Raw genomic sequence first — 13,086 nt, forward strand, 5'->3', positions numbered from 1 at the left:
TATTAATCCGTGATATTTATACCATTGATGAAAACAGAAAAGGTCTACATCTGCTTTCAGACTACACAACAAACTATTTAAAAAACAAAAAATTCCTCTCAGTATTAGCTTTAACTTCTGTAATACTGCTTACCATATTGTTGACTTTCATAGAACTACAAGGCAATCATATTTTCTACTGCAACAAAGGCAAGACAGGGCAGTCACATTTTCTGTAAGCAAAAGCTACATAAATCAATGAAACTGAATGATCCAAATAGACTAAAAACACTGCACTTGCTCTGAAATTCAAAACCATTAAGATCTCCCTGTAAAGTCATATTCCCTTCACTGCAAAACAAATTCCTTGTAATCAATTTCACATTTTTACACATAGAAAATAAAGACCAGACTACATAAGCGTCAAACCAAGTCTTTATTTTCTTTGATAGCGTCCCCTGACATTCTTTAATTCTCTACTTCACATCAGAATTTCAGAGGTTTCATAACCATACTCTCTTTATTTTCAATTTTATAATTAATTTCAAGATTGATCCAGTATTTGAAAAGAATTATCATCTGAATGAATACAAAATTAAGTAGCCATTTCTGTGCTTGCTATTAGGAAATAGAAAGTTTTTAGATAAAAGAACAAGTTTGAAAATAAACGCACTTATTGGAAAAAGAAAATAAAGGCATATTTTTGCTAACAAAAATCATCCTAATTTTAAAATGGTGAAAAAAATGCTTTGGAGAGTGTTATTACATTTCATTTTAGATAAGGAATACAAAATTGCTTTGTTTACTGCAAACACATTTTGCCTTTACATTTCACTTAGTTATGTCTAAGAAAGACGACAGAATATAATGTCATCTGCATCTCTTTATGTTAATAAAACTATGCTAGCCTATTTCCATAGACACCACCATAAAACATAAATACCAAATGGAAAACAAATGGAAGTATAACGCCACTGTGAAGCAAACCAATCAACCCTAAAACCGCCGAGATAGATCTCATCCAGTAGTTCATTCATTCTTTATAGAAAAGAAATGAAAATATTCCTAGGTGAATCAGATTAAAAAAAAAAAAAAAAACCCACAAACTCAGCAGCTCTGAAAGGTTGTAAAGCACTAAATTCTTTTGATATATGAAGGAAGCATCCACCGCAGTGAGCAAAACAACTCAGCATGCCAGGACCCTTTTCCCTGAAATTCCTTTATTAACACAACCTGGCTGTGCTAGTGAACAAAAGCAGTGGTGCGGTGTGTATAAATCATTAATACTATGCTGTGCAATGGCTGAATATCCTGTGCGAGTTGGAAAGCCTTCCTGCACAACAGGGATTTTGGGGTTGGAATTGGCTGCTATGAAATGTACTTCATCATTCTCTGTGTTTGACGCTTCCCAATAGCTTTGTACTTTTCCTTTTCTTTTACTCCCCCAAGCCCAGCAACTGCAATAGAAATTTATTGGATTTCACGTCTGCAAAGAAAGAAAAAGAGAGAAAGAAAGAAGAAAGCAAGCTCATTTAGAAGCAGAACGCTCTTCCCTTCATTTAAAGATGGGTTGTGTTTAAATAAAATCTACTACTAGTTAACATATTTTTAAAACGTTTCATTTACCACTTTAAACTGAAAAGAAACTGCAAACTAACAAAAGTGTGGTCAGTTCTACTAAGGAAAACAAAATAATAACAATAATAATAATAAAAAACCCATAGCTATCACTGAAAAGGCAACTTCTCTCCGAATTACTGCTCAATTTTCCACTGCAGCTTTTTCCTTTTTTTAAAGGAGGTAGAAAGATGGGCAACGTGCATGCACAAGAAACTCCTAGAGTGAGTTGTAACAACCTTTAACTTCGGGTGTACCAAGATCCTTTCCCACAGAGCAACAAGTAATTTCACACACGTGTGATAAGCATGGTGTCTGGAGCTGGAGGAGATGGTAGCAATGGGAAAGGAAAAAAAAAATAGTTTTTGGAATTGCACTTTCTGAATGCTACTGTATTTTTGCAGCAACTTAAACTTGGATGGGGTATATCCAAACTACTCATCTTGCCTCTTAATTACAGACAAAACCATAAAAGAAGTTGAACGATTTTTCAAACTTTATTTGACTAAAATGCAATAGCACATAGTCTTTACAAAACAATCCCACTGAAGCATTCCTTTTATGGTCACTCTTAGAGAAAGTACAAAAGACTACGACAGAGAGAGAGAGTAATGTTGAAAAAGCAATCTCAAACCATATGCCACCCATCAGGAAAAATGACACACATTATGAAGGTAACTAAGTATACGACCAGTCTTTCAGCTAGGCTAGAGCACTCCATAGGTATCAAGCATCAGCACTATGGGCAAGTGATTTTATTGTCATCCAAATGCCAAATCTTTTAAGTCTCCTGGAATGTAGTTTTGCAAACGTGAACAAGCTAATATCAGAACACTGAAACATTCCAGTGTGCCATTTTACACTTATGCAGCTATAGAAGAAAAAAGATTATAAGAATAAGGCTGCAATGCATGCAGAAGTCCCTCTGCATTACACAATAATGACATCCTGAACGGAAATAAATGAAGCCCCTGCAGTGCTATTCTGTCAGCTTTTGAAAGTAAATAACTTCGCTTCTGACAAGAGAGAGACTTTTTTTTTTCCTTCTCCTGCCATAGAGCATTAATTGAGCTATGCAGCCATGTAACGTCCCAGAGATAGGACTAATACATGACAAGGAAAAATGCTTACGAAACGAGGGGATGCTGAAATACATGAGTTTCCCGACTTCTTGGTCCCAAATTTTCACACTAACTCTGTTTTGAAAAGATCACATTCTTTAGGAGAACTTTCAGTAGGTTTTTTTCCCACTCCTCTATGATGTTTAGTGAGCCCACTTCAAACACATATTTTAAATTTGCATTGTATTATTTTTAATAACATGAAAACCTACACTTACATTTTATAACTTCTTTTTAAAACTCAGTGTTTCAAAGCAAAGAAATTTTCATGATAATAATATCCATAATCAATATCTGTTATTAACTACTTATTTTATAAAAGGCTAAGTTGCCACAGCAGAGAAAAGAACATAAGAACAGCTATAAAAGAACGGGGTATGAGAAGCAAAACCATGTAACAGCCTTTAAAACTACACAGTAATAACAATTAATATTAGTGTATTTCAATAAGAAGTGGAGGAAAGGCATATCATAACTCTAAATAACACTACTCACACACGTGTATGAAAAGACTGTTGAATTTATGCTCAGTTATCAAACAAAGCATACTCAAGTTGTTAAAGATAGGAGGATCGATAATTTTTGGTTTATTTTGATGGCAAATAATCCAAAGTTAAATTAAAAGAATGGTCTAAGATGAAAGCACTTGCATTCTTATTCCTGAAATCTGAACCTCTTACGTATTTCAGTTCTGAAGAAGCATGCCCTTTCTTTCCATATCTGGAGAAAAATCATTGCTTCACTGTGCACAAAAAATAATCCACTCAATACGTTAGTTCTTACTACAGTATCTAATTTTGATTCTGCATATGTTCAACACAACCAGAAAGAGCAGGATCAAAACACAGTGAGAGCTCTCCACAGCTGGAGCCTGCTATAGTGCAAAAGAGCAAAGGCCCAACTACAACTAGCCAGGATAGTGCAGACGTTAGATATGCTGTTTTCCCTAATGAAATTCACTGGCCTGGTGCACTGACAGAGTAGGAGGGGAAGCAACATCTAAGAGAAGTCAATGGCTCTGCACTAGGCAACTCGGAGGTAAATGAGCAATGCTAGCAAAGAAATGACAGGAGTTTCTCAGGAGAGCTCATATATTACACACACTACACCTTAAAACTAATAAACCAATTGCAGGTACACCTTTAAAAGGCAGAACAGCTTGAAGCATTCTTGGAGGGTGTTGACTTTTTTCCACTAACGCTGTAACTCTGTGAAGCACTCTGACAAATTCTAATGTCACATTTTCATCACTTCCTTTCATTTACATCACCTATTGAAGACATATTTTGAAGACATCACATTTTAAACAGAATTAACATCAACATGATGATAGCCTTTATGTACCAGATTCACAAATGCACACACTGAAAGACAAAAAAACTTTCTACTTCAGTATTCCACGGCTACTAGTCAAAAAATGTAACTAACCTGAATGAAACATCAATTAGTCACGCTGAGAAAAACTCTCACTTAGATAACCAATGCACACTTTCCTTGGTACAAAGTATTACAGCACGTACTTCTTCAGAAAATAACCATCAACATACGCTTCTGGTAAAAACTAATGAATAATAACAACTTATGAATATCTAACACAACAGAAAATCCAGCCACCATTTTTCACCAAAACTGATTTATAATATTCGAAAAGCCCAGTAACAAAAACGACGATTCTAAGTCAAAAACATTCACCTGCCTCTGCCACCTGGAAGCTCCTTTCCGGCAGCTCTTGCTCTTATCTTCTAAAGCAGCAAGTAACCTCCTTAACTGATTTTAGTTTTCTTTTTATTCCTCGTCTTCTAGTATTTAAAGAGGGCTACTTAACTCAAGCACCTCCTCTTGCTATTGAGAGAGGAAAGTGACCTTGTTTGACAATGCAGTAGTCAAATGCCTAAACTAGCTTTTATTCAGCAAGAGAACATAGCACTTGATCCTCAGCCACTTCTCATCAGTCTCTGGAAAACAATGAAACTGCTCTTGTGAAACAAAGATATGTAAACATTTAAATTTCTCTTGAATTGAGAGGTGGAGTTTCAAGTACCAGCTTCCAAATTTATCGGTGAATACCAAATGATCTTATTTTCCCTAATTAAGATAAACAGCACATCAAGAGATCATTCATTACTTCTGTATTAACAGTACCTCCAGACGCAGCAATTACACTCACACCTTTTGAGGTCTGTTTCATTCACATACTAAATTTCACGAGAGCGCTACACTGCCCCCTTAGGTGCAAATGCATCAACATGACATTGTTTGTAGCATGATAATTCCTTTTTTCTAACAGAATACTATGATTTATCTGACAAAGTAGGTTTTTTTTTTTTTTTTTTTTTTAAAAACCTTACACACATGAACCAACAAGCACTATGGTTTCTCTTGGGGCAGTGAAGCTGGTTAAATGAATCAGAAAGCCCTGAAAAGATCGCCCACCCTCAGTCCATCAGCTACTGGACAATTATTCAAGGCCCAGCTGTAAGAAAAACAGATGGTGAGTGAGCATTAGTAATGCGGACTTCTTTTCACTCATGCAGTCATAAGCAGAGGTTATATGTTCTCACATGAAAATTGCCATGAAACAGGAGACTGAGGAACAAAATTGTACAAAGACTCCAATTTGTAAGCTAAGAGACGCTTACAATTTTTATGAGCTAAAGTCATATTAAATAATTTTAAAAGATAGCCAGAGAGTGAACGAGTAAAGAAAGCAACATTTTCTTTACTATATCTTTTATCTTATGATAAAAGATATAGTTTTTAACAGTGATGCCATGAGAAACATCACTGACTAATCAACTAACACCTGATCCTTTGAAGACTCACTAATATACAAAAAGATGCATACTCTAACCGCAACAGTGTCATTCAGCAATTAATGTGCTTATTCTCTATCAAAATGGTAAACTGCATCCAGACATTATTCATCCTTTTTAATTCTTTATACAATTTATACACAAAGATAATGTTCTAATCCTTTTTCCATTATTGACACTATTGACTACATCAATTGAGAATGCTATCAAATAAATCAACTTTGAATTAAGCCATGAAGAAAGAATGTGATAAAAAGTCCTTCAGACTCCTATAAATCATCAGATCCAGAAGCATGACATAAGTAACTGAGCGGGGAATTCAGCTTTTCTCCATAGTCATAATGCTTAAGGCCTAAATAAAATTACACTAATTTACCATGTAAGCACTAATGGAATATCTGGGTGAGAGATGGAGGGTTTGTTGGGTTTTTTTTGTTTTGTTTTCATGGTGAATTTTTTTTTAATCTTTGATAGGAGAGCTCTGCCGTGAACTACTTTCTTGTTAAAGACAGAAAAGGTTGATATTGAAGTTTCAGTTCAATTGTTTTCGATCTGTGGATGTCCACTATGAGCAATTGCTCCATTTAAGAGGAATTACCCTTTGTACAAACCACTTCACTATTTAAAACAAACCACATGTATCATCATTAAACAGAAAAAAATACCAATTTTAAAATACTGACAGCTGCACAGTGACAGTGATGTTTTAAAACAGTTGACTTAAGTTACTTCACTCAGAAAACACCAACTAAATAAGTCTATGTCCATATCAACTAAATAATTCTATGTCCTCTCAAAAATATAGCATATCATAGGGATACATCAGTTAACAGAACTAAAGCTCCATTAATGTAATATAAATCCCAATCTACAGGGGGTCAAATTTCTGCTATAAAAATTACTTTGCCTCACCTGAGGCCAGGAATTACTTCCTCTATTGATACGTCTTATTAAGGGGAGAGAAGAGGAGAGAGATGGATTTAGCTGTTTCAAACACTGAAATATTACAAAATGAAAAGATGCACTACAAAGCTCAGTTCCATCACCCTGCATCTTTAAATACTGGGTTAGAATTTTACATAGTGCCAATGTGTTCCACACATTTATCTATTTCCTAATGGTTCCTATCTTTATAACAGTCTAATAAAAACTTTCAAATACAAATAAGCCTTTTGCTCATTGCTGCCACCGATACAGACATTTTGGTCTTAATGTCGTTTGAAAACCACTTCTGGATTTCAAGTTGGACATTCTCTAAGATGCTTCTAGATTGTTACAGACAATTTAACTAACCCAGAAACCTCCTTCAGCTTTTGTTGGCTTTTTCAAATGAATACTTTGTTGACAGTTAATCTATAACATGAACTAGGCCTCTGCACTGTTATTTTCTAGTGTTGCAACAGCTAAGCTTTAAATGTTTTTAAGTGTACTATCCTACACGCACAGAAAAATTGCTTAAAAACAAAATTTCAGTTCCTCACGTAGCTCTTAAAACTTTATATACATGTGTAATCTGGACGTTATCACAGCAAATACAGAGTTCCTAGCACTAGACAAAGTGGAGCACTGTGGTGCGCAAACTGTGGAAAAGAATTTATTAATTCATGTCAAACAAACTGACAAAGCACTGCCAGTTTAGCAAATAAACAATGGCCAATTTGAAACCAAACACAGATTTTCCCAAACGATTAATATAGCTCCACAGAAAACAGCCATCCTCATGGCTACATACATATTTACTGACAGGAAGACTTGTGTGCCCATCTTGAGAAGAATATAATGCCTTTTGGAGTCTTTCAGGAAAGGCAGCTCACGTACCCAAATTACTAAACTTAAATGTGACAAAACACTACCGTGTTTAGAAGATACGTACAAAAACAGAAAACAGATTTCTTCATACATACAAAACAAATAACAAAGTAAGGCTTACAACTTAGAGCTCTGTTGAAATACAGATTTCTGAATTCATTTTAAATGAGGTACAAGTGAGAAGAAATATCTGTAGTGCAATTTTTGGAGGAAAAAAAATAGTCTGTACTGAACTGGTTCACATAACATCTATATATTGTTGGTCATAGGGTCCACAGGTGGGGGAACCACTGGTAACTAAGTTGCTAGACAAAGCTTTTAGGCTACCAGTAGTAAGATCAATAGACAACATTATATGGGTGAAAAAAACATTTATACGTTCACTGAAATAGTTATAATTATAGCAGACATACAAAATATATAGTTATATATGCAGGATTGCTAGAGATGATCAGATATGAGGGAAAAAACAAATAGACTATCATAGTAAAAGTTCATTGACACTTTCTCAAATATAAAACATTTCTTAGCATTTCCTGTTTAAACCCAGAATAACGTGACACATTAGATTTATAGACAATGTCACCATGATCTCTAATTTTTGGATAAAAAGTTACATACTGTTTCTAAGAATCAAATATAACAAATACACCAAACAATAAATCATATCTGAATTATGATGATAATTATCTGACTCTCTAGGAATAGAGAATAAGTCACACGCCAACTAAGTGATCAAAATAAGCAACAAGCACCTTATTTTGCCTCTGCCACATTTATTACGCGGAATTCAGAAGACCTTTTATTCAAATATAGTTCTGATTAGTAGAGACAGAATGATACTAAACTGACACTACCATTAACCAGACTAGAAAGCCGATCCTTTAATAAAAAATATATACTTTCAGTGTAGCAGTTAATCCACTTGAGTTAAAAATTTATCTTCTAGATACAGCACTTTGTAAAGTGCATTAGCAATCACTTCTCATATTTCTCTCAAATGGAATAGATGCAATTGAATTCACTATTTTAAAGTAATCATTATGGTTGCACAGTTTCTTAAATCTTAAAAGCAGTGCCATCCTATAGATGTGTTTGCATAATGTTACTGCAGTAGCTCATACAGGAAGATTATTACAGCACCTCGCCTCATCTCTGTGTTATCCTTTATCTGCTCCTTGTGTGGCCATGCTGACCTCTCACCTTTCTTCACATTGTCCCTTTCAAAACCTTCATCTTTAACACTCGGACTGTTGTTTTGCAAACTCACCCGAACAATCACAACAAAATAAGGGAGTACATTTTGTATACAACCAGTAACTGCACAAGTGACACTGGAAAATTAAAACTGACCCATATCAGCCATTTCCAAAATACATCCAGAACACAAAACTACTAACAACACGTATTATAATTATGGCATGCAATTTATTTAAATATTAAATACACTAAATTCATCTGATGGAAATTTTAATTGTGAACACAGGAATCTCTCCTACATACATACATATATAATCTAGGGCATAAATAAGAATCTTATGCACTCCATGCTGTAAATGAGAAATGGTTTATATTGTACTAGAACAAAAAAGCTACAGAAGGATTTATATCCTCCAAATAACTGAGTTTGTTTTTTTCAGTAATAACAGAAGAGGAAATATTCTGAAATAAAAATAAGCTTTCCTTTTATTTCATTTAATCTTTAGGAACAAAATATTCTAAAGAAAGTATTGTATTGTAAGAAAAAAATGTTGCAATGTTTGTAAATACAGAAATAAAAGTTACTGACTGTATCATGGAAGTCAATATGCATATAAACTATTGTAGTGGAAGTTGGAAGAGTTCACAGTCAAATGCCCCTATGTTTTATTCCTTGGATGTGTTCTAGTAGGCACAAGGATTTTTTTTTTCTGAAGTTTCAGCAGAAAGTAACAGAATAAACAGGATTAATCATTTCTGCATGATAACATTTTTCAGCCTTAGCACTACATGCCTGCTGGATGGGGGATGACCCACTATAACAGTGGACTCCATTAAAAAAAAAAAAATAGAGAAGTAACATACAATGATGATTCCAGAACACTTTAAATAATAATGCTGCATTATCCAATAATTTATGTTACAATATAGAAAGGTTATCAACTAGTAAATAACTAGGTGGAGGGAAGGGTGAGGAAATCCTTTAAAAAATATATACATATATAAACACACACACACATATATATGATGCTCATGAAAAAAAAAAATCTTATAAACAGACTAGAAATTGGTATTGTTTTCCTGATTTCAGAACATCTCTTTAAATCCATTTCAATTCACTCCCGTGATGTAAGTATTTTAATTCTGCACAGATATAGCTTTACAAATCATTCCTTTTCTGATTAAAATCAGAATCAGTTTGATTTTAATCAGCAGCATGTTTCAACGAAGACTTAAATTCCTGGCTTCAAAGAAGGCTTAAACAAAATTGCCATTGGGCACATTTACATTAGAAGTATAATTTATGCCTGCAAGTGAATAAAGAGCAATTCCTTACGGTTGAAACTCTGCTACAGTATCCACGAGAAATGCAGTCAAAGTACTGTGTTAAACATCTATAAACAGCATCAATAAAAATATTGCAAAAAAATTAAATAGTATGCAAAAGGCTCGATGCTCTACTAAAACAGATTTTCTACTCACTCTCACCATTGCTAAATGCAGACAACATTCACCCCAGAAGGAGACGTTTACACAATCTATTCACACAAAAAATACCCTCAAAGATTACAAATCCCCCAAACGATGCTGACAAAGCAGGCAATACAGAAAAAGTTAAGCAAACTTACCTGCTGTAAGTACATAAAAGTCAAGGCACAGGAGAGCTGGGGACACATGCCCACATTCGGCAGTGCCACGCAGGTTGCACCCGTAAGGGGATGCTGCATGGTGTTGCTCTGAAGTCTACGTAGAACAAGTGAGGGGGCTTGCATGCAAGCACGTTTGCCCTATCTTGTCACTACAGTTTTTTCTTCTGATTATTTCAGTAAGAAACAGTTTTTCCTCAATGTCTTTTCTTCCCCCCCCACTTCAGCACTAGATCCCTACATTCATTTGTCAGCTAAGGCAACTTGGTAGATTAAAACCACAAATTTTTAACAGAGAAGGAAAAAAAGAAGACACAGCCTGCAGCCTATTGATGAGCAAATGGAACTTCCTCAATGACAGAGAGAGCTGAAGCTTGTCTCACAACAGTAGCTGCTGACTAGTAGAGAGAGAGATTGACTCCGTGAGGCTCAGTCGGCTGGTGCCGATGCTGCACGGCTTCTCATTTGTCAAATGGGTCCTAGGGCAGGGTCTTTACCACTCACCAAAATTCAAATACTGCATTTTAAAAATCCCTGGAGAGGATACGGAAGGAGAGACAGTGAGCACGCTGCATCACAGGCATCCATGAGATTTGGGCAATTAATGTCATTGCCCAGCTGGGACCAAGCGCCTGTTATGATTCCACACGCATGCATACACACTTTGCCCCCCCCCCCCCCACACACACACACACCTGACATGAAATGAAAAGGGCTTTCCCCTTCTGAGAACAAAAGTATGAAGCACAAAGTGGGAAAAGGAAAGATAATCTTGACTAGTCAAGAGGATTCCAGCAAGAAAAGTGCTAGCAGTAAATGAGCGTACTTTAAAACACAGATTAATTTTATATCTACATGTCATTCACTATCTCATTTCCCAGAGAAGCCTATAAAAAGAAAGAAAGTGTGAAATGTCAGTGTAACCACTGCAGCAGAAACACTAGGAATGAAATAAACGTTAGGTTTTTCCTGGTTTTCCTTTATTGTGGGGGTGGCGTGTAGGGGAGACGGAGGCTTGAATAAAGACTGTATCTTAAAATTATTCTAAAACTGATTTCATCTAAAATTACAAATGTATTTGACAGCTAGTCAATCTATCATAAAAGAATGCCCTATCAGGTTACATGGACAAATTACATTTGCAATTTTTAGAATTTAATGTTTACTTTTTACTTTGAGAGTGATACCTCAAATTAGTATTCCAATCTTGCAGACTTTTTCTTTCTTTCTTTCTTTTATGGAGTAATAATTATGCATTAGTAGAACTAGTTAGTCTTTATGTAATAAAGTAGGATGTGACCTGCAAATCAAATAATTATATTACAGCTTGTCCTTGAGAGGTCCAATATTACAGGTCTCCGTTTTTTCCTAGATACTACTTTAGTATAACAAAGGATACTACTGTTTTTAATTAGTATTTGACAAATGAATGAATTATTAATCCATCAGAAAAGAAGGTCACACCTCAAAGCAGCACGTGAGGTTTTGAAAGGGTTCCTTTTAAGAAGACTGCAAAAGATTTTAAAATTACCAGTTTTACAGGACATCTAACTTCCACAAAGAAACTTCTTTTAACAAGAGTTTAACGTTAATGATAATAAATAACTCACACAAAATAGAGGTCTTTGTCATCAACAATGTAACTGATTTGATATCGAACGCTTCCTTTAAAAACAAATAAAAGCCCCTGCTTAAATACAAACAGATGCAGAACATGTCACTGCAACTCAGGCTCTGCATTAAAAAAATAATTATTTTGCATTTTACATATGTGCATACATACCCTGACTCACAGAAACTTCAGAGACTGATTTAGATCCACTAAAGTCATCTTCGTGAAAAAATCAAACATTTGCCAATAGAATCAGTTATTACATAATTTACCTTCTCAAAGGCAGTCACTGTAACACCACCAATGTGTTTAAAACTCAGCAGTTAACACTGACACAATAAATGCCCAAACTTCAATACAGGGACTGTTTTTTGGCTTAGGAAAAATCCATGCTTTTGCAGTTTATCATGGACTGATCTACTAGTACAGCATAGCTATAGAACAGGACAAATTACTTTATTGCACAGAAGAAAAAAAAACAGAGCTAGAGAGAGAGTGAGAAGGAGAAATGAACTCTCTCTATGCCCTTTCTCCTTTTTTCATTCTTTCCCTCTGCCTTAAGCAGTTTGCTGTTCTGACAGGAATATGTCATGCTTTTCTTCCTTTTTTTTTTTTTTTTTTTCCAGTAGCACAGAAAACCTGTTATTCTGGAAATGCCCTAAGCTGACAGAATTTTCCCTTCAGCTCATTTTCATACGAAACATGATAAATTATACATGGTACCTTAATAAGACCTTATCAGAATGTTTAATGAAAAACAAATACGTTATGTAAGGAGGCAGATAACCCACTCGTTCTACGTTATGCCAGAATCAAAGGCAGCATGCATCCTGGCCAAACAGTTTGGAACTATATATGTCTGTCTAATTTTCAAAAGTGAAGCTCTGGAACACGACGATCGTCAAGTAAAGTTTCTTCTGTCTACCGCCCTGTTTTATAGCTAAGAGGACATCTATAAAACAAAGGGATAAAACCTAGACTCTTAAAAACAATGTGCTGAACAAATACCTCACAATTTAGTAGAGTAAATGTAACTTTTATTTTAAAAGAAAATTTCTCATTGCTTTTTTATCCTTAATGTCCAAACTTCTCTAAGAAAGAAAAATATGCTCCACAAGTACTATGAACACCTTATATTTTTATATATTCACATTATTAACACAACAGCATCCATGTTTTTACTATCTAGATTACCTACATACATGCACTTACACAAACATATAAACAAACATACCATAAGAGACCTAAAAAGAGTAGCAGAATTCTTTAGCCTTATATAATGCAATACT

The 13,086-nt window shown here is 34.9% G+C and overlaps 1 protein-coding gene across 21 annotated transcripts in view; it reads right to left on the minus strand.

Moving 5' to 3' along the window:
- RBFOX1 (RNA binding fox-1 homolog 1) overlaps positions 1 to 13,086 on the minus strand; it is a 1,498,714-nt gene that overhangs the window by 285,191 nt on the left and 1,200,437 nt on the right. Inside the window, exon 1 of one of the 21 annotated variants that reach the window (XM_009683535.2) lies at positions 10,168 to 10,579. The exons of the other annotated variants lie outside the window; for them this stretch is intronic. Within the exon in view, the coding sequence (XP_009681830.2) occupies positions 10,168 to 10,311 (144 nt within the window). The 5' untranslated portion in view covers positions 10,312 to 10,579. Of the gene's footprint in view, positions 1 to 10,167; positions 10,580 to 13,086 lie in introns of those variants that run through there. 21 annotated transcript variants of the gene reach the window in all.

This window comes from Struthio camelus, chromosome 15, assembly GCF_040807025.1.
Source record: "Struthio camelus isolate bStrCam1 chromosome 15, bStrCam1.hap1, whole genome shotgun sequence".
Taxonomy (NCBI): Eukaryota; Metazoa; Chordata; class Aves; order Struthioniformes; family Struthionidae; genus Struthio; species Struthio camelus.